The 20128-nt window shown below is 58.9% G+C and overlaps 1 protein-coding gene across 2 annotated transcripts in view; it reads left to right on the forward strand.

The window, feature by feature from the left end:
- The first annotated feature begins 1146 nt into the window (after positions 1–1146).
- The window catches only part of ZNF787 (zinc finger protein 787), a 33330-nt gene continuing 14348 nt past the window's right edge, over positions 1147–20128 (forward strand). Inside the window, exons 1-2 of one of the 2 annotated variants that reach the window (XM_055237185.2) lie at positions 1147–1447; positions 19288–19376. In XM_055237185.2, the coding sequence (XP_055093160.1) occupies positions 19298–19376 (79 nt within the window). In that variant the 5' untranslated portion in view covers positions 1147–1447; positions 19288–19297. Of the gene's footprint in view, positions 1448–2347; positions 3500–19287; positions 19377–20128 lie in introns of those variants that run through there. The other variant, XM_055237186.2, reaches the window with a different exon arrangement.

A 20128-nucleotide genomic window follows, 5' to 3' on the forward strand; every position in this document is an offset into this window, starting at 1 on the left:
CACTGTTCCCCCCACCCCATGGAAAGATGCTATTAAATCAATAATGCACATCTTATGATTGATGCTGACTGAGATTTGAGGGTATACAGTGGCCACAACAATAGACTTATATGTAACACTGCTAATAAGTAATAATAACCACCATCATTTTTGTGAACTTACTATGAGCCAAGTATTGAACTAAGCAGCTCTTACACATATTACCTTGCAGGTTATCTTATTTTTTCCCATTCCACAGATGAGAAATTGAGGCTGAGAAAGGTGTTATTCCACCAGTGAATTATAGCTTATCTTTCTGACTACCAGTGAGGATGATAACAATTATAAGCGATAAGTCATCTGCCACTTAGGTGAGAGTCAGCCAAGTACAGAACAGAGGAGGGACCAGAAGGACCAGCCTGCAAGGACACTATGGTTTGGACAATTATTTTAAAATATGTGTTTTTTGCAAGAATACTGACAGCAACATCTAACACCCAGTGCGTGCTTACTAGGTGCCTACCTAACGCGGGGGAAGTAGCGGTTTCTCAGGGCTATGACAGGAGGCAGTGTGTACAGTCAAGGGTTAAATACACGAATTTGGAGCCAGACTCCATGGGTTTGGGCCCAGGCTCTGGCATTCTGGGTGTGTGACTTTTGGTAGGTGATTTGACCCCTCACCTGCAACATAGGGATAGGACCTATCATGAGGCCCTAGTTAGGACTAGGACCTAGTGCGTGTGAAGCACTTGGAGGCGCACAATGTATTTTTATTACTTCAGAAAGGAGGAAACTGAGGCCATGGCACCTGAAGCGCAGCACTCTCTGTCCAGTAACTAATGAACCCGGGGTCTCTGTCCAGTAACTAAGGCACTTGGACGCGGGCCACCGGGAGGAGCCGCGGCAGAGAAGGGGTTACCATAATAGAGACGGTAGGAGGACCCGGGGTGGCACGAATGTCCCTCTCCGCCACTTCACTCTTTCCTCACGGCGGGTCCGGGGAGCCGGCCGCGCAGGCGCGAGGAGCCCGGGTTGTTGGGGGGGGCACCGCCCTAGACACCCGGAAGTCTCCGCCTAACGGGCCCAGCCCGCACCTCCTGTCCGGGAAGGGGGCGGGGCCGAAGCCCCTCGGCGCGGGGCGCCATAGAGCATGGACGGAGGACCTGCGTCCTAGACACTTCCGGAAGTGGCTCCCTCAGGCGCCCGCCGGGCACCATAGAGCTGGGGGCGGCGGCCGGGATAGCGGGCTCGCCTTCCTAGAGCGGCGAGGACAGGGTGGCGGCCCCGGGGGGAGGGCGTAGGGAGAAGGGGGGAGCGGCGCGGGCGGAAGCGGCCGGGAAGGTCACTTCCGGCCTGGGCGCCCGTCCCCCTGACCCCAGGGTCTGAGTCGCCGCTGCCGCCGCTGCCACCATCCGCGAGGCAGGAGAGAGGAGGAGGAGTGCGGCGCGGCGGCCCCGGGACCAAGGAGGTGAGGGGCAGGGGCGGGGGCCGTGCGCTGGGGGCCAAGTGGGCGCGCGCTTCGGGAAGCTGGGCTTGGGCTGGGGGTGGGTGGGGAGACGGGAGGGCGAGTGCGACTGGGCGGCGGGCGCGCGTGCGCGCTGCTGGGGGGGCGTGAGTGGGCGCGCGGCCGGGGTGACGCGGGTGGGGGGAGTGCGCGTGCGCGCCGAAGGGCTGTGGGAGGGGACGCGCGCCCAGGCGGCCCGCGGGCAGCGAGCGGGGCTGGAGGGGGGTGCGCGTGCGCGGGTCCGGGTCCGGGGCGCGCGCGTGCGCGTGGCGGGGGCAGGAACGGGGGCCTCGGTGGGGGTCCCTCTCTTGCGGGCCCTCGAGGGTGGGGCCGCTGTCCGTCCCCCCGAAGTTCCAACTCCGCCGGTCGTGGCCGGAAGTGGTGGCGACTTCGGGGGGAAGTTGAGGCCCAGGTGGGGGAAGGGGCCGCGCGGGCTGGGCTGGCCTGGCCGGATACCGCGGCCCCGAGGGCACCGTCTCAGCCCTCGGCCCCCCCAGCCCTTCCTTCCCCTTTTCGAGTCAGCCCGGGTCCCGTTGCTGCCCCGGGCGGGCTGCGCGTGGCCTTTGATCAGGCGGGTAATTACGGGGATTCTGGCCGGCAGGAGGCCCATTCATTCGTCCTTGCGCGGCAGGCGGGGAGGAAGCGCGTCCCCGGGGGGGAAGTGACTGGGCCAAGGTCAGCCACCGCGTGGCCCACGGGGCAGGGCGAAGGCGGGGACTGGACCAGGTGGCGACTCCTGAGGCCTCCCTCCCCTGTGCCGAGTGGATCAGAGTGGAGCCCCGCCCCCCCCGACACCCCACCCCGACCCCCAGTCCAGTGAGCTGACCCCAATTCATGTGGATGAGTCAGAGTCGCACAGAAAAGTGACCCACAGACACAGAAGGCAGGAGTGAGGGGAGGCAGAAGTTTTTCCAGTGCCAGGCCCTGTGCCGGGCGCTAGAGACAGGGAGCAGGGAGATGAACAAGGGCTTAGAGTCTGGGTGGAAGGCAGAGACTGAGACCCCGGCGACAGAGTCGCCACCCAAGGTGACCAGATCCCTGATCGAGAGGTCTAGGGGCTGTGGGAGCCAGGGAAGGCATCTTGACCCAGCCCAGTCCGGGGGACGGTCAGGGCTTTAGGGAAGGAATGACTTGGTCTGCTTTTTGCGGTTTCCTGGTCCCAGGTCCCATGTTGGGCAGTGCTTAGGACCCATCTGGGGATCCGATTGACCCCAGCGCTGGGAAGCACAATTGCGTTGATCCTGGCTTAGCTCCTGTGTAAGACTGTAAGCCTCTTTGGCTAAACGCTGCTGACATTCACCTGCCTGCCTCTGCGCAGTCCCTGTGGTCCTCCGGCCACGGCCCCAGAGAACATCCAGATCAGATTCCTGCTTGCTTATCTCACGTCTTATCCATCCATCCGGGGCTTCGGGAGAGCTGAGGGATGGGAAGGGCTCGTCACCCCGCCTGGCCCCTCCCTGGTGCGCTGCCAGAGTGCGTGCAGGCACTGGGTTGTATTCCCCAAGAGCTCTGGGACCAGGCAGGCCTGGGTTCAAGTCCCAGCCCCACCACTCACCTTTGTGGCCTTAGACGAGTAACTTCAGTGCCTTACTTTCCACCAGGACAGAGTGGGAGTGGTAATAATAGTATTGACCTCAGTGGGAAGGCTCTTAATGCTTTCGTTTTAGAGCCAGAGCAGACCTCAACAGATGGGTGTAAAGTAGATGGAAAGGGCTCTGGAGCCAGGCGTTCTTGGGCCCTGGCCTTGGCACTGTCTCTTCCACTTCTGTGACCTTGGACATGTCACTTCCCTTTTTCCAGGTTCAATTTCCCTTCAGTCGTCTAAAAAGGAGAGCAAGTTCACAATTCCCTGAGTAAATGTAATCCATCCGGGCGGCTGCACAGGCCAGGCCCTGTGCTGGGCATGAGGTCACACATGGTCTTGGCACAGCATTGTCCTGTGAGGGCCCAGACGAGGTGCCTGGCCCAGCCTGGGTGAAGAGAGGGATCTCAAGGCCCCCTCTGTGCAAGCACAAGGTATAGTGGTGCTGCGTGCTGGGCAGCCTGGCAGGAATCATACAGTCCCTGTCCCAGAGCAGCTGAGACCCATTCACACTGGGCAGAGGGGTGGGGAGATTTGCCAGAGTGCTCCTGGGAGCTCTGACCTTGAGGGATGGGTGTGTGGTGCAGGGGAGGTAGTGTGTCTTGAAAGACAGAGAGGAGGGATTGGCTACCAGGAACCTGGTACTTAAGGGAGGATGACAATGGGCTCTGGGCAGGGAATGGCAGGGGTCACAGCTCAAGGCCACCAGCAACTGCCCGGCTGCCCTGGGAGGTCTTTTGTTACTACGCATAGACAGCTCTCAGGACACCCATCCTCAGACATGTTTCACAGGCCTTTCCAAACCTCGTTCATGTGTCCTCTGGTGCATCCTGAGGCCTCCAGCCTAGTGAGGACTGTGCCGGGTGCTGGGGCCTCTGTGGTGTGAGAAACTGCAGATTCGACAACACTTGCTGGTGCACACTTTGCAGGATCCTGGCCCAGTGCCTGGTCCTCACTGTCCTAAATTCTCAAGGCTCAGGGATGGAGGTGGTCACCTCCATTTTAGGGGGATGGGATGGAGGCTCGGGATGGAGGCTCTGGATGGCACCTGTTAGCCCAAGGCCCCCAGCAGCTTCAGAACCCACGTCTACTGTGATTCCAGAGCCCAGACCCTTGACCATCATGACTGCCCCTTTCCGCCCCCAGGTTGGGGTCTGGGGGAACAAAGGCTGTTCCGAAGTCCTCTAGGTGTTAGTCGTTGGCTTGGAGACGCTGGACTCCCTGCCTAGTGGGGTGTACTGTCCATGAGGACTCCTACACACAGGGCTGCTGGCTGGTTCAGGGGAACCCCAGCCTAGTGGGAGAAGCACAAGTGGCTCAGAAGTTGAGTGCTGAGATCCATGCAACCCCCAAGGAGGCCTCACTCACCCAGCAGCAGGGAGAGCAAGGCAGGTGCAGAGTTCGAGCAGTCACACCACCAGTGTCAGTGGCCCTGTCCCAGGAGCCCAGAGCTGTCACCTTACAACTGCAGAGAAACCAGCCCAAGCTCTGAGCCCGGGTGGGGCGGCCCAGGGCCTGTCTGTTCCTGCAGGGGACCTGGTCGTCCTCGGTGAAGTTTTCCTGGTTCCGTCTCTGCCTTGGCCTGAGCCTTCTCCCTTTGGGCTCACAGAGTGTGGACATCTCTCTTGTGCTAAATGGGGGTCCCATCTGGCCCCCCTGTTTCGAGGCCTCTGTGGTGCCAGGCCTTGCAGTGGATAATGCTGGGACCCAGAGATGCATCAGAAATGGTCCTGGCCTCTCAGCCAGTCAGAGCCATAGATTCCTGAGGCTGCTGTGTGCAGGGTCTTTGCTGGAAATAGCCCCGCCCTCAAGTGCACAGTCCGCTGGATGCACTGTGGGGCTGACGGGGACCTGTAGTAGGTGTCGCAGAGGTGGGTAAGACATGGATCCCCCTGGGGGACACAGGACCATCCTCAATGGTGGACGTTAAAGGGAACAAATGCCATTGTCCAAGAGTTAGAAGGAAGCAAGCTGCCTTTGGCAGCCGGCCGACTCAGGTGTGGCTCCAGCCTGCTACGTTGTGGCTCTGTGACATTGCTCCAGCCACTCCACTTGTGGAAGCCTCACTGTGGCTGTGTGACATTGTACTAGCCACTCTGCTTGTGGAAGTCTCGGTTTCCTTGTCTATACAACAAGGACCACAGTGATAGGCTGTGTTTACTGGGCGTCTCCACGGCTTTTGGGTGAGCACTTGACACATATCATCTCATTTAATCAGGAAGGACGGGTAGCCCAAGCACCTTGCCCAGGTCATGTGTCTGGTTCCTGGGGGGGCCAGATCCCACCTTGCCCTGTCCAGAGCGTCTGTCCTCTCGTCCCTGCGCTGGCCTCATGGCCTTACACTGTCTCCCACTGATTGTGGAGCCCAGGATCAGAGCTTATGTGCTTAGGGCACCCTGCACCCAGGACCTGGGGGTTTAATCCATGCTTGATGAGTGTGATCTTTTGTCGCTGGGTAAGAGAGGACAGAGCTGAGGGAAGGGAGCAGTCTGGGAAAGCTTCCTGGGGGAGGTGCTGTTGATGCTGAGCCCTGGCAGATGGGCTAAGCAGGTGTATACAGAGAGGGCAGGTGAGGTGGGAGGAAGGGGCTGTGCAAAGGCCGAGGGGGAGAATCCACATCATCTGGAAGATGGCCAGCCTGCCCTGTTGGCCCAGCAGAGGGGTCACAGAATGTAAGGTTGTCCGTAGGTGTGGTTTTGTGTGTGTGTGTCTTTTTTTTTTTTTTAATATAAAGGCTTTATTTTTAATGTTTTATTTCATATATATATATATATTTTAAGAGATAGGATCTTGCTGTGTTGCCCAGGCTGGTCTCAAACTCCTGGGCTTAATTGATCCTGCCTCCTCAGCCACATGAGTGGTGACTAGGGGCTTTATTTATTTATTTATTTATTTTGAGACGGAGTCTTGCTCTGTCGCCCAGGCTGGAGTGCAGTGGCGTGATCTCTGCTCACTGCAAGCTCCGCCCCCCAGGTTCACGCCATTCTCCTGCCTCAGCCTCCCCAGTAGCTGGGACTACAGGCGCCCGCCACCACGCCCAGCTAATTTTTTGTATTTTTTTAGTAGAGACGGGGTTTCACCATGTTAGCCAGGCTGGTCTCAATCTCCTGACCTCATGATCTGCCCGCCTCGGCCTCCCAAAGTGCTGGGATTACAGGTGTGAGCCACTGCGCCCGGCCAGGGGCTTTCTTTTTTTTTTTTAGAGCAGTTTTAGGTTCGCAACAAAATTGAGAGGAAGGTGCACAGATTTCCCATATCCCCCTGCACCAACCCCCCCCGCCGCCCCCACCGACACAGCCTCCCCCACTGTCAACTCCCACTCCAGGGCAGCGCGCTTTGTGACAGTGGGTGAACCTACATGGACACCTGATTATCACCCAGAGTCCATAGTGTACTTTGTAGGTGTGTGGGGCTTTTGGCCTGAAGACTGTTTTGTCTTTTAAACAATTCTCAGTTACTCGGCTGCCCTAAGACCCGGAAAGCTTTGCTTAAGGATCTGAAGATCTGCAGGCACCAAGTCCTGCCGGCTGTGCCCCGCCATCCCCACAACGCACTGCACCCTGACGGTAGATGAAGTCCCTCTCTCTCGCCCTCTCGGAAAGTAGTTGAGTGTGGTGGCTGGGGCTGTGAGCTGTCTCTGCCGTGGCTGTGCTGGTGCCCCGGAGGAAGACAGCTCTGATGGGGAGGGTGTGGGTGGTACGGGTGGGAGACCTGCGGGAAACCTTTGGGAGGCTGCTGCGCGAGTCCAGGTGTGAAGTGGCTGGAAAAGAATAGAGCAGCGACCATCCTGGCTAACGTGGTTAGACGAGGTTAGAAACCTCGTCTTTACTGAAAATACAAAAAATTAGCCAGGCGTGGTGGCGGGTGCCTGTAGTCCCAGCTACTCGGAGAGGCTGAGGCAGGAGAATGGCGTGAACCTGGGAGGCGGAGCTTGCAGTGAGCCGAGATCGCGCCACTGCACTCCAGCCTGGGCGACAGAGTGAGACTTCGTCTCAAAAAAAAAAGAGAACAGTGCAGCGAAATCAACGCGCCGCGGCCGGCCTCTAGAGGAGAGGGAGAGGGGGCCAGAGCAGGGGACGACGGCTCACCTGTGCATCCTGAACCTCGCTGGAGGGACGTGCAGGCTGTGCTCTAGGAGAATGTGACCTGCCAAAACCGGCTCAGACGAGAGGGAGGGTCTCCGCAGACCAGTCACCGTAGAATGAACAGGAAAGGGTGTGTGGAGCTTTCCCCACCACCCTCAGGGAAGGCAGGCCTGGGATCTCCATGGTGTCACAGAGATGTCCCAGGGCTGAGGAAATGAGGGCCCCATGCAAGATGCCGTGTAGACATCACCGCATCAAGCGTGCGGATCCAGGCGGAGGTGCAGGACGTCACCCCGCCTAGCCTGTGAATCCAGGCGGAGGTGCAGGAGGGAACAAGAATGAGGTTTTCAGGCCAGGAGTGAGGGGTGGAGTGGCCACAGAAAAGGGCAGTGAAGGAGCTGGTGGGGGAGTGGAGGGGTGGCGCTGTGGGCTTCTGGAGCTGGGAGCAGAGCGGGAAGGCGAGCAGGAGAGGGCTCTGCGGCGGGGCCGGGCAGCAGTGTTGGTTCCGGAAGCAGCCATGGGCACCGGGGCAGCGGGTGCTGGATACCCCTGGCACCTGCCCTCAGGGAGCGTTGTGCCCAGGAGCAGATGCAGAGCCCCAGGAAGGAAATACCAATAGAAGTGATACCACCACGCTCATGACATGGTGACAGAAGGTGCTGACCGGCCAGGAAGTCAGCCCTGCCATGGGAAAGGTGGGGTGTGGGCCTCAGGGAGAAGCTGACATTTGAGCAGACCCTTGAAAGGTGAGACCAAGCCAGGCAGGTGGAGGAATGAGCCCGGCCCCTCAGAGAGAAAGACCAGGCCTGGCTGGGGCAGGTGGAGGAATGAGCCCAGCCCCTCAGGGAGAAAGACCAGGCCTGACCGGGGCAGGTAGAGGAGTGGGGCCGGTCCTTCAGGGAGAAAGACCAGGCCTGGCCAGGACTGAGCCTGTCGGTGCGTCAGGAGCAGCGCAGTGCACAGCGAGATCTGGGCCAGCTGGAAGAAGGGGGTTTGCAGAGGTGCCGGAGCCAGATCGAACCCTGTGGTGCCCAGGGAGGAACTTGGATTTTGGATTGAGGGGCAGCCGGCACATGCAGTGGCGGCAGTTTGGGCAAGGAGGTGATGAACTGAGTTGCTTTTTGCTGATGAGAACAGTTTTATTATGATATGATTCCCATAGTGTAGAACTCGCCGTTTTAAAGTACACAGTTCAGCGCTTGTAGTCCCAGCTACTCGGGAGGCAGAGGCAGGAGAATCGCTTGAACCCGGGAGGCGAAGGTTGCAGTGAGCCAAGATGGTGCGATTGCACTCCAGCCTGGGCGAGAGAGCGAGACTCTGTTTCAATAAATAAATAAAAAATAAAGTATATAGTTCAGTAAGGTTTTTAGTGTATTCACTGATTTACGCAGCCATCACCACAGTCGATTTTAGAACCTGTTCATCCCAAAAGAAACGCTGTGCGTCTTCAGCAGTCCTTCCCTCCCTGCCTCCCTGGGTCCCGGTCCCTCCCTCCGTCCCTCCCTCCCTCCCTTCGTCCCGGTCCCTGGGAAGCGCTGATCTGCTTTCTTTCCCGGGGTGTGCCTCTTGTGGGCAGGCGTATAAATAGAATCATGCGCTGTTGTGCATCGGGCTTCTTTTACCAAGCGTGCCGTGTTGGAGGGTCATCCCTGTCGCAGCTGAACTTCACGCCTGGTTATGGTCGTGTTCCATTACGGTCATGGATGGACCACAATTAGTTCATCCATATGGACATCTGGGTTGTCTTTACATTTTGGCTGTTATGCCTGATGCTTCTGTGAACATTTGTGTGCAGATCTTTGCGTGGACGGAGGCATGTTTTCTCTCGGGTCTATACTTAGGAGTGGAATTGCGGGTTTTTATGGGAGTTCTGGGATTAACCTTTTGAGGAACTAACTGCCAGATGTTTCCCATGGTGGCCGTACCTGTGGTGCCCTCGCAGCAGCAGTGGGGGTCTCCCCGCTTCTCCTGGTCCTCACCAGCACTTGTTTTCTGAGGCTGGCACAGTGGGTGTGAGGTGCTGTCTCCCTTTGGGTTTGGTCTGCCTCTCCGAGACGGCTCATGAGGACATCCTTGCATGTGCCTATCAGATATTTGTCTTTCTTTGGAGGGATGCCTTCTCGGATCCTTTTCCCAGGTTCTAATTGGGTTGTTTGAACTGAGTGACTTTAGGGGGAAGATGAGCTGGTGTGTGGTGTGAGGAGGGCACTTCCAAGAGGCAGGGTGGGAGCCAGGATCATGGTGGGAGGGAGCGAAAGCCCCAAGGGAGGGGGAATGGGGAGAAGAGAGTGAGGGTGGACAGGTGGGAGGGAGGAAAGGGCCAGAGCCGTCCGTGCTGGAGGGGGTGGGGTGGGGGGGACGGCTGGTCTGGGCACCCCAGGGCTCCTCCCCCGCCCCGCAAAGGCAGGGCCACGTGGGGCGCACGGTGGCTCCAAAGAGGCTGTGGAGTCAGGCTGAGAAGGAGCCACAGGGTTTGGTGAAAAGTCAGAGAGGGTGTTTGTTAGCCCAGTGGTTAGAGGATGACTGGGTGGGGAAGGAAAGGAGGTGGCTGCTCCAGGCTGCAAGTAGAGGGGAAGGAATAAGAGACTGGGGGGAGGAAGAAAGCAGGTGGGTGCCAGAGAAGTTTCTGGGCAGGGAGGGCCGCGGAGGGCCAGGAGGAGTTGCTTCCGAGAGTGCGGGGGAGGAGGAGGTGAGATTGGCAGCAGAAGAAAGGGGATAATTGGCAGGCAGGCCTCCAGAGGGGTGGGCGGGACTTAATCACAACAATAATAACAATCATTTGTGCTAATTGGATCTCTCAAGGGCCGGGGCGAGGGAAAGGCACCCCTGCCCGTGCTCCAGGTGCTTCCTCTCTGCAGCAGAGGTCAGAGCCAGGTGAGTGAGCACCTGCAGAGGCTGGGAGAGCCTGAGACCCTGGCTGAGAAATGAGGCTGGCAGGGAGGCCGGGACCCTCGTTTCAGAAGATGTGAAGTTCCCAGCCTTCTGGCAGATTCCTTGAATAGCCCAGGGTTTTCTTGAGAGCAAGTGGGGGGCCTTCTCCTAGGGAGCTGGCCTGGACCCTGAGAGCTGGGTCAGGAGCTGCCTCAGGCCCCCGCAGCTCCTGGTGCCCCCGCCTCTCCCATCGTTCACCTCTGTGAGTAAGGGTCCCATGCCTCCGCCATGAGGTCCTGGGGGTAGGGCCTGATGGATTAGGACACAGGCCTCAGCAGGGGCTGAGGGCATGCATGGAGGGATGGGAGAGGAAGAGAACTGGGGAGCATTGAGTGAACACCTGTCTTAACCCTGATGAGTCCTCAGAAGCCTCCACTCAGTCCCCACACAGCTCAGCAACGCACCTGCCCTTCCTGTCCCTGCTTTGCAGAGGAGGCAGCTGAGGCTCAGCCATTTCTTTTTTTTTTTTTTTGAGACGGAGTCTCGCTCTGTCGCCCAGGCTGGAGTGCAGTGGCGCAATCTCGGCTCACTGCAAGCTCCGTCTCCCGGGTTCATGCCATTCTCCTGCCTCAGCCTCTCCGAGTAGCTGGGACTACAGGCGCCCGCCACCACGCCCGGCTAATTTTTTTGTATTTTTAGTAGAGACGGGGTTTCACCTGGTCTCAATCTCCTGACCTCGTGATCCACCCGCCTCAGCCTCCCAAAGTGCTGGGATTACAAGCGTGAGCCACCGCGCCCGGCCGAGGCTCAGCCATTTCTGAGGGTGGCTCAGCCGGTGATGACGCCAAGGACTGGTACCGCGGCTGCCCGTTGCTCACAGGGGCACAGTGCTGTCACCCAGGCTGTTTGTTTCACATCCCTCTGGTAGGTGTCAGCCCCTCCCTCTTCTCGGAGAGGAAGTTGGGATGCAGAGCAGTGTGGGCCCTGTCCCAGGTCACCACGGTGCGGGAGTTCCTTCCCGCCTCCCTCTTAGAAGAGTCTCAGAGCCTGAGCTCTGGCCCTTCGCCCCTTACCCCTCCTCTGCTGCCCCTGGCCCCTCTGGCTATGGAATTTGTGGATCCTTATGCAAAAAGGCAGGAAAAAAGCGTCTTCCTTTCCTGGAGGTCTCTGGGTCGGCCAGGGTGTTTTGTATTTGGCATTTCACCCATGGGGTGGGTGCAGAGACCCCCAAGCCCAGGCTGTGAGCCCCCAGCACCGAGCCCTTGTGCCCTTGGACCCCACTTACAAAATATGGGTCAAAGGTGAAGTGACCAGGAATTCCAGGGCAGCAGCTGCTGAGCACGGAGCCCCAGGCTGGGCCTCCCTCCCAGCTGCCCAGGCCTTGCCCCAGGTCCCTGCCTGCCCCTCCCTCCTGGCGCCATTCCAGGTGCTCAGCCCCTCTGCTGTGCCTCCTTGGCCTGGCTGTGGCCTGGAAAGTGTGCACCCCAAACCCTGGCACCCTCATTCCTTTATTTACCTCAGGGTAGCAAACTCTGCAGTGGGCCAGATAGTAAACATTTTAGGCTTTAGGAACCAAGAGGGGAAATCAAGGCTACTTTTCATGTAGGTATATGGCTGTCTTATTTAAAACATGTAAAAGGCATTAGTATCTGGAGGGCAGTTTGAGGCCCAGCGCTCCCCGCCCAGGGTCAGCCCCTCCACCTCTATAGGCTGCCTCACTCCCACCCCCACCCCACGATCACCACAGCAGGAATCATGCCTTGTGCCTAGCTGGGCAGCGCAGGCCTCCTGGCTCGCAGCAGATCCCTGCGAAGTGAGAGGTGATCTCTACTGGCCTCTGGGCAGGCTGCTGTGCGGTGGAGAGGAGGGGTGTGGAGGGTAGACTCTCACGCCTCCCCCATCCACAGCCTGGTCAAGGCCTTCGCCCTGCAGGAAGCTGGCCCGAGGTAGAGGCCAGGGGAAGGCTCTGAGCTGGGAAGTCCCTGCTTTTATTGAGTGATGTGATAGAGTTTCACTGGAAGTACATTATTGCCACTTGGCAAACAGGTTTCAGCCAAGAAGAGGAGGTGAGGAGCAGCCCCCGCCACCTCCTCAGCCCCTGGTTGCAAACTGCTCTCTTCCCTTTTTCTCTTGTGCTTTTTTTTTTTTTTTTTTTTAACCTTTCCTACAGTGCTGATGATTCTTACTCATTTTTAATGTTTAGGGTGTTGTAATTAGAAAGCCTGTACAATTTTTAAAAGTTTACTGTCTAATAGAGGTACAATTAATGTATTACAACATTTCGTTTTTCTTTTTCTCTTTTTTTTTTTTTTTGAGACGGAGTCTTGCTCTGTTGCCCAGGCTGGAGTGCAGTGGCATGATCTCAGCTCACTGCAACCTCTGCCTCCTGGGTTCAAGCGATTCTCCTGCCTCAGTGTCCGCAGTAGCTGGGACTATAGGCACGAGCCACCATGCCTGGCTGTTTTGTATTATTAGTAGAGACAAGATTTCACCATATTGGCCGGGCTGGTCTTGAACTTCTGACCTCGTGATCCGCCTGCCTTGGCCTCCCAAAGTGTTGGGATTACAGGCGTGAGTCACCATGCCCGGCCAACATTTGCTTTTTTAAAATGTACAGTTCACTGGTTTTTAATATATTCACAAAGTTGTGTAATCATCACCACTATGTAATTCCTGAACATTAGGCTGGGTAGTGCAGTGGCTCTCCTCCTTGGGTCTCTGGCAGAATTTGAGAATTAGGTTGACATAGAATAACAGGAGAAAAGCTTACAAATGTTATTTTATTTTATTTTTTTGAGGCGGAGTCTCGCTCTGTCGCCCAGGCTGGAGTGCAGTGGCGCGATCTCGGCTCACTGCAAGCTCCGCCTGCCGGGTTCATGCCATTCTCCTGCCTCAGCCTCCCGAGTCGCTGGGACTACAGGCGCCCGCCACCACGCCCGGCTAATTTTTTGTATTTTTAGTGGAGATGGGGTTTCACTGTGTTAGCCAGGATGGTGTCGATCTCGTGATCCACCCGCCTCGGCCTCCCAGTGTGCAGGGATTACAGGCGTGAGCCACCGTGCACGGCCACGAATGTTATTTTTATAGGTACGTGGGAGACTTCAGAAAGTGAAGACCTCCCGGAGTGGTTAGGCCTGAGGGCTTCTATGCCGAAGAACAGCAACTGTGAAGAAGTAACTGAAATCCTTGGGGAGGCTGAGGGAGATAAGGGTTGGTGTGTGCAGCTGATGAGCAAGTCCTCTTCCTCTACGAGGAGGGCGTGTTTCACGTGGGGTTTCATCTGCTTTCAGGAAGAAAAGGGGAGGCCGGAGCACCCTTCTCGCATCTGCTGCTGTCCCCGTGCCTTTGGGGCTGCACTGGGGTGGCCTATTCTGTGCCGTCGCCTTCACTGCTGGCCCCCCAGCACCCAGCCATCTACCAGTTCCGATACGTAGCCCCAGCCGCTGTCCAAAACACCCCTTTAGGCCTTTTCCTTTAATACAGACATAATTACCTGTTATTAAAATATTAGGAAAATGAACATAAGAAAAACGTTGAGATCACTCTCACTCTTGATGTTGAGTGTGGGAGGGGTGCCAGCCGTCGTTCCCTGGCCGGCTCCCTTGCCCCCGTGGAGGAGGGGTGACTCCGCCTACCTCCCCCGGCATGGGTCTCATAGGTTCCTCCCGGTTTCCCCATTCGGAACCTCATTGTGATGGAGGCTCTCTCTGCAAGAAGCATTTCCTGAGATTTAGGCTTTCCTGTCGGTAGCCTCTGGAGAGGTAGAGCGAGCCTGGTCGGGCTGCAAGCATGTTCACGGCAGTTTAGCCTGAACTCTTCCATCCGAGAGACCCAGAGCCCGCAGGGGTCTGTCCGAGGGGAGGTCTGCCTGTCCTTCCGCGTGGGTCTCACCTCTTCCTGAGACTGGTCTGGCGAGGGGCTGAGTGTTGGGATTTGCTGTGTCTGGTCTCAAGCCTGTGCTTTGCCGGGACCTACCTGTTTGTGTGTTCACCCAGCTGTGCCTGGCGCTGCCCTGGGTGCTGGGGACCACATGGGTGTCAGAGCGGGCGCTGACATGACAGGATGCCGGGAGGACAGGCCAGCTAAGCAGAGACACGGAGAGTGGCAGAGTAGCAGGCGTTAGAAAGAGAAAGGCAGGCGGGTGGAACAAGTGGGGACCCTGAGGAGGTGGCCCTCACCTGGAGTCCAGAGGAGGCAGCTGGGAGGACTGGAGGAGAGCTCTGGGCAGGGGCAGGGTGGAGGGAGCCGGGGAGTGCTGGGCAGGGGCAGGGTGGTGGGAGCTGGGAGCGCTGGGCAGGGACGGGGTGGAGGGAGCCGGGAGTGCTGAGCAGGGGCGAGGTGGAGGGAGCACTGGGCAGGGGCTGGGTGGAGAGAGCGGGGAGCGGCGGCTCCTGGCAGGGCTGCCTTCAGTGCCTCCCGCTTCTGGAGCTGAGAGAGTCTCCTGGGAGTCCCCATGGCTCTGTGCCTGGCACAGACACTGCTCCTGGCTGCTGCCGCCAGTGCTGCCCTTCACGTGTTGCAGGGGACCCGAGGGTCTGGCCCTGCCGGCCTCACGTTCCACATCCATAAGACAAGCATCAGAACAGTGCCCACCTCTAAGGGACCCCTGCGCTCCAGGTGACTCGCAGCCCTCCCGGCAGGAACCGCCCCACACACCTGCAGCCTCTCCCGCAGCTCCCAGCATGCCTAGCCTTTGAGCTGCTGCCTGCCCCCTCCCCTCCACGCTGCCCATCCAGGGCATGCTCCTGTGGTGCCTTCTTTCTGAGGGCCCACCCAGCCACCCCAACAGAGCTGCCCGTCTCTTTCTGCCCCTAGACCCCCCTCCCCTTTCTGCCCCCAGACCCCCCTCCCCGTGTGCTTCTTTTCCTGCTGTCTGTGAGCCTTGGGGGCAGGACCTCGGCCCTCCTGGTGACCCTCATTTCTCCTGGTGACCCTTGTCCCTCCCGGTGACCCCATGTCTCCTGGTGACTCTCGTTTCTCCCGGTGACCCTGTGTCTCGCAGTGACCCCATGTCTCCCGGTGACCCCGTGTCTCCCAGTGACCCTCGTCCCTCCTGGTGACCCTCATGTCTTCTGGTGACCCCATGTCTGCTGGTCCTCGCAGGTGCTCAGCAAATGAGGACCCTGGAGAGCGCGGCCTTCATATTCCCACATGGGATTTGAACACCGTGTCCGAGGCGAGCTTAGGGGTGGGTGGTACTGGGCATAGACTTGGGGCCTGATGGTTTGTGTGTGAACTGTGTCTCTGTACCCCTCCAGCCTTTCCCTTCTCCCCTTCCCCACGGAGAGACCTTGGGCCTCTGTTTCCTCATCTGCATAATGGGGACAGCAGTCAGACCTACCCAGAGGGCTACCATGGACCCCAGTCCACTCACAGTTCATCAGCTGTTTAGAGCAGTGCCTGGAACCGTGGGGTGGCATGGTCAGGGACTGCCCAGTGACCCACACGGTGTATCTGTGCACGTGAATTTATTTAAACAGGCACGTCCTGAGTTCTTCTCAGACTCTCATGTCTTCCTGAGGGCAGGTTGACAGCACCCTGCAGTGGGGTTGGCTCCCTTCTGTGCCTGGATGGTGGTGAGCTTCTTGTCACTGGAGGGACTTGGGAAAATCGGTTCAGACAGGTTGTGCCAAGGAGGTGTGTGGTGCTCAGGTGGAAGCCCCACTGTTCCCGCGTGCTGGTCTGCAGACCCCGGCCTGGGATGAGGTGCTGGATGCTGCCGTTTCCACGTGCTGGTCTGCAGACCCCGGCCTGGGATGAGGTGCTGGATGCCGCCGTTTCCACGTGCTGGTCTGCAGACCCCGGCCTGGAATGAGGTGTTGGATGCCGCCGTTTCCACGTGCTGGTCTGCAGACCCCGGCCTGGAATGAGATGCTGGATGCCGCCGTTTCCACGTGCTGGTCTGCAGACCCCAGCCTGGGATGAGGTGCTGGATGCCGCCGTTTCCACGTGCTGGTCTGCAGACCCCGGCCTGGGATGAGGTGCTGGATGCCGCCGTTTCCACGTGCTGGTCTGCAGACCCCAGCCTGGAATGAGGTGTTGGATGCCGCCGTTTCCATGTGCTGGTCTGCAGACCCCGGCCTGGAATGAGATGCTGGATGCCGCCCTTTCCATGTGCTGGTCTGCCTGGAATGAGGTGTTGGATGCTGGAGGAGGCTTCCTCAGAGCCGAGTGCATGCAGCCCAAGGGGGCCTGGCCTGGGTTTTCTCTTCCGGTGTTGAGGTTGTTGGGGGACGGGGTGGCGGGGGTGGCCGCTGTGTCTCACCAGGAGTCCTGCCCACCTGGGAGTGAGGTCACACCAGGGACTGGGGCCAGACGGCCGGAGCATGGGCTTGCTAATGGTTGGTCGAGTGTTGTGCCCGCCTCCACCTCAGTACGCAGCTCTGATAAGACACAGAATTGAAGACTCACGGGGTGGGGGGCTGGGGCCTGCGCGGGCCTCTCCTTCCCAGAGAGATGAACGTGAACGTCCACAGAAATAAATGGATGGATGCCGGCGTTGAAGCTGGAGTATTCACAAGGCCCGCCGTGGAAGCAGCCCACAGTTGTCCGCCATCGATGGGTGGGTGCGTGGACCACTGTGGCCGCCGTACAGTGGAGTGGGGTTCAGCCCGAGAGGAGCGACACGCCGGCACGCCGCAGCACCATGCTGTGTGGAGGAGTCAAACGCGGGAACAGATGCTGTCCCTCTCCTGTGCAGAGCACACGGCAGCAAGTCCAGAGGGACGGAAAGGAGTTCAGAGGCTGCAGGGCGCGGCGGGGTAATCGGGGGAATGCGTAGTGACTGCCGTGGGCGCGGCGGGGTAATGTGCGATGACTGCCGTGGGCGCGGAGGGGGGAATGCGCGGTGACTGCCGTGGGTACGGACGGGGGAATGCGCGGTGACTGCCGTGGGTACGGACGGGGGAATGCGCGGTGACTGCCGTGGGTACGGACGGGGGAATGTGTGGTGACTGCCGTGGGTACGGACGGGGGAATGCGCGGTGACTGCCGTGGGTACGGACGGGGGAATGTGTGGTGACTGCCGTGGGTACGGAGGGGGGAATGCGCGGTGACTGCCGTGGGTACGGAGGGGGGAATGCGTGGTGACTGCCGTGGGCGCGGAGGGGGGAATGCGCGGTGACTGCCGTGGGCGCGGAGCGGGGAATGCCTGGTGACTGCCGTGGGTGCGGAGGGGGGAATGCGCGGTGACTGCCGTGGGTGCAGAGGGGGGAATGCGCGGTGACTGCCGTGGGTGCGGAGGGGGGAATGCGCGGTGACTGCCGTGGGCGCGGAGGGGGGAATGCGTGGTGACTGCCGTGGGCGCGGAGGGGGGAATGCGTGGTGACTGCCGTGGGTACGGAGGGGGGAATGCGTGGTGACTGCCGTGGGTACGGAGGGGGGAATGCGTGGTGACTGCCGTGGGTACGGAGGGGGGAATGCGTGGTGACTGCCGTGGGTATGGAGGGGGGAATGCGCGGTGACTGCCCTGGGCGCGGCCAGGGGAATGCGCGGTGACTGCCGTGGGCGCGCGGGCTTTTTGGGGTTGTTGTAGAGTTGATTGTGGTGACGGCTGCAAAACTGAATATACTAGATATCATTGCATCGTGCACTGTACATGGGGGAATGTTGGGGTAAGGGGATCACATCTTAATGAAGCTGTTTTAATAAAGAAGTGTGGGCCCTGGGGTGTGAGCCCTGGTCTGGCAGTGGGAGGCTGTGCCTCCTCGGGCAGGTTTCTCGTGGCTCCTGATGGAGGCTTCCGCCGAGAAGCCGGGTGGCTACAGCCCCTGCCTCCTGCAGGTGCCGGGGGATTCGGGGAGCCAAGCCCCAAATCTCTACTGTGTGAAGTAGGAGGTTTTTTTGTTTTAAGGCTAGTCAAGTGAAGCAGTTGGCGTGGAGAAGGAACAAAGAGACCCGTAACTGGCAGTTAGTTGTAAACACCGCTGCACTTAGGCCGGCAGGACGTTTTTTTAAACTGCCCTTATTTGGCTGTGGAAGTTGGCAGCCCTGTGTCCGCCCCGTGGAGTTTCCCAGAGGCGCTCCTGGTTTATGAAACCCCAGCGTGTGGCACGTTTGCCACAGCTCCACCTGGCGGCCCTGCCCTTCCCTGATCTGTGCCAGGGTTCAGGTTCCGGTTCCTGCTGCACCTGCAGGAGGGTGGGGGAAGGGCTGGGAGGGCTGCCTCAGAGCCTGTTTCATTTTATTTTTTAATTATTTATTTATTTTATTTTAAATTTAATTTTTGAGACAGAGTCTTTCTCTGTCACCTAGGCTGGAGCGTGATCTCTCCTCACTGCAACCTCTGCCTCCTGGGTTTAAGCAATTCTCCTGCCTTTGCCTCCTGGGTTTAAGCAATTCTCCTGCCTTAGCCTCCTGAGTAGCTGGGATTACAGGCCCCCGCCACCAGGGCTGGCTAATTTTTGTGTTTTGGTAGAGATGGGGTTTCGCCATGTTGGCCAGGCTGGTCTCAAACTCCAGACCTCCAGTGATCCACCTGCTTTGGCCTCTCAAGGTGCTGGGATTACAGGTGGGAGCCACTGCATCCAGCCAGGGAGCCTGTTTTAAAAGAGAGATCAGGGTATGAACCCTTCAACAACTCGGGCACGTGGCAAAGGCTCTGCTGTCCACTTTAGATGTGTGTGTGCGTGGCACGGTTTGGTGGTGTGCCTAGAGACTTTCACAGTGCATGGCACGGGTTGGTGGTGTGTGTAGAGACCCTCGGTGCGTGGCACAGGTCAGTGGTGTGTGTAGGGACCCTCACGGTGTGTGGCACGGGTTGGGAGTGTCCCTTAGGCGCCTGCTAAGGTAGAGACCCTTGGGCGCCTGCTGCCCTGTTTCTGCTGTGATGGGTCAGTATCTGCCAGGGGTGTGGGAACTCCAGTCCCTGTTTGGCATGAGCACCACGCGTCCACTGTCTTGTGCACACTTGACGGTAACATGTTCTCCATCTTGCCGGTGAGGAAGCTGGGGTGCGAGGTGGGGTTGCTCGCCCCAGGTCCAGCTGGGGAGTGGTGGGGCTGGGATGGGAACTGGCGGTGGTTGTAGCCCATGTGGGTCCTTGAGTCCTTCCTGCGGCCGTGTGAGGCCTTGGCTGGTCCCTGCCATGGGGAGCGGCCAGGCTAGCTCCAGGCTAGTTCTCGGTGTCCTGGGGTAGGTGCTGTGTGCCTTGTCTGCCGGGTGCTGTGCCTGTCACGCCGGGGTCTGCAGTCTGCCTCCCTGCAGGGCCGTCGGTGCAGCCTGGCACCCTGTAAACTCTGTCCTTCTGTCTCATCCCCTTCTAACAGGGACCCAGACATGGAGCTGCGGGAAGAAGCCTGGTCTCCGGGGCCGCTGGATTCTGAGGACCAGCAGATGGCCAGTCACGAGAACCCAGGTGAGCGGCCAGAGTCCTTCCCAGCCTACCCTGCTGCCTCCCACCTGACCCTGGCTTCCTTTGCCTCTGGGTGGGAGGAAACCCCCTTTCCCTGTTTTCCCCTCCTGGGGCCCTTGGACCACCTGGCCCTGGCCTCCCCTCCCACCCTAGGCCTTGCACTCCTGGCTGTAGAGGGAGGGCTGGTGTTGTGGCTCCAAGTTTCTTTTCTGCTAGACGATCTTGGGGACCCCTGGGGGCCACCTTCTGTGCCTGACTTCCTCTGTCCTTGCCCCTCCAGCCTGGGCAGCACCCCCGTCGGTTGAGGGTGCCCCCTTCCTCTCCCCACAGCTCCGCCTCCACATCCTGGACCCTCTGCTGTGATTCCAGGCGGCCCTGTGGCCCTCCCTAGCAGGAAACTCCTTAGACCAGGGGTGGCCCAGGAGCGCAGGGAACCCGCAGGCTGGCGCCGACTTTTCAGGGAAAGCTGTCAGTTTGGGTTTTTATGTGAGATCCTTCACTTTTTGGACATTGGCAACGTGTTTTGTTTGTTTAATAAAGCATTATTGGGGTTGAGCAAAACTCATTTGTGGGCTATGTGGGGCCCAGGTTTGCTTGAGGCCCCATGGTGACCCCACCATGGCCCCTGACACCTCATGGCCTCCCTCCCCTCCATGGAGGCCGCGTCCCTGCCTCAGACCTGAGGAATAAGGTGCGTCTGCATGCCAGACCCCAGGTCCCAGGCCCACGCTGGCCCCACACTGGCCCAGGCTCAG

The sequence above is a fragment of the Symphalangus syndactylus genome, chromosome 13, assembly GCF_028878055.3.
Source record: "Symphalangus syndactylus isolate Jambi chromosome 13, NHGRI_mSymSyn1-v2.1_pri, whole genome shotgun sequence".
Taxonomy (NCBI): Eukaryota; Metazoa; Chordata; class Mammalia; order Primates; family Hylobatidae; genus Symphalangus; species Symphalangus syndactylus.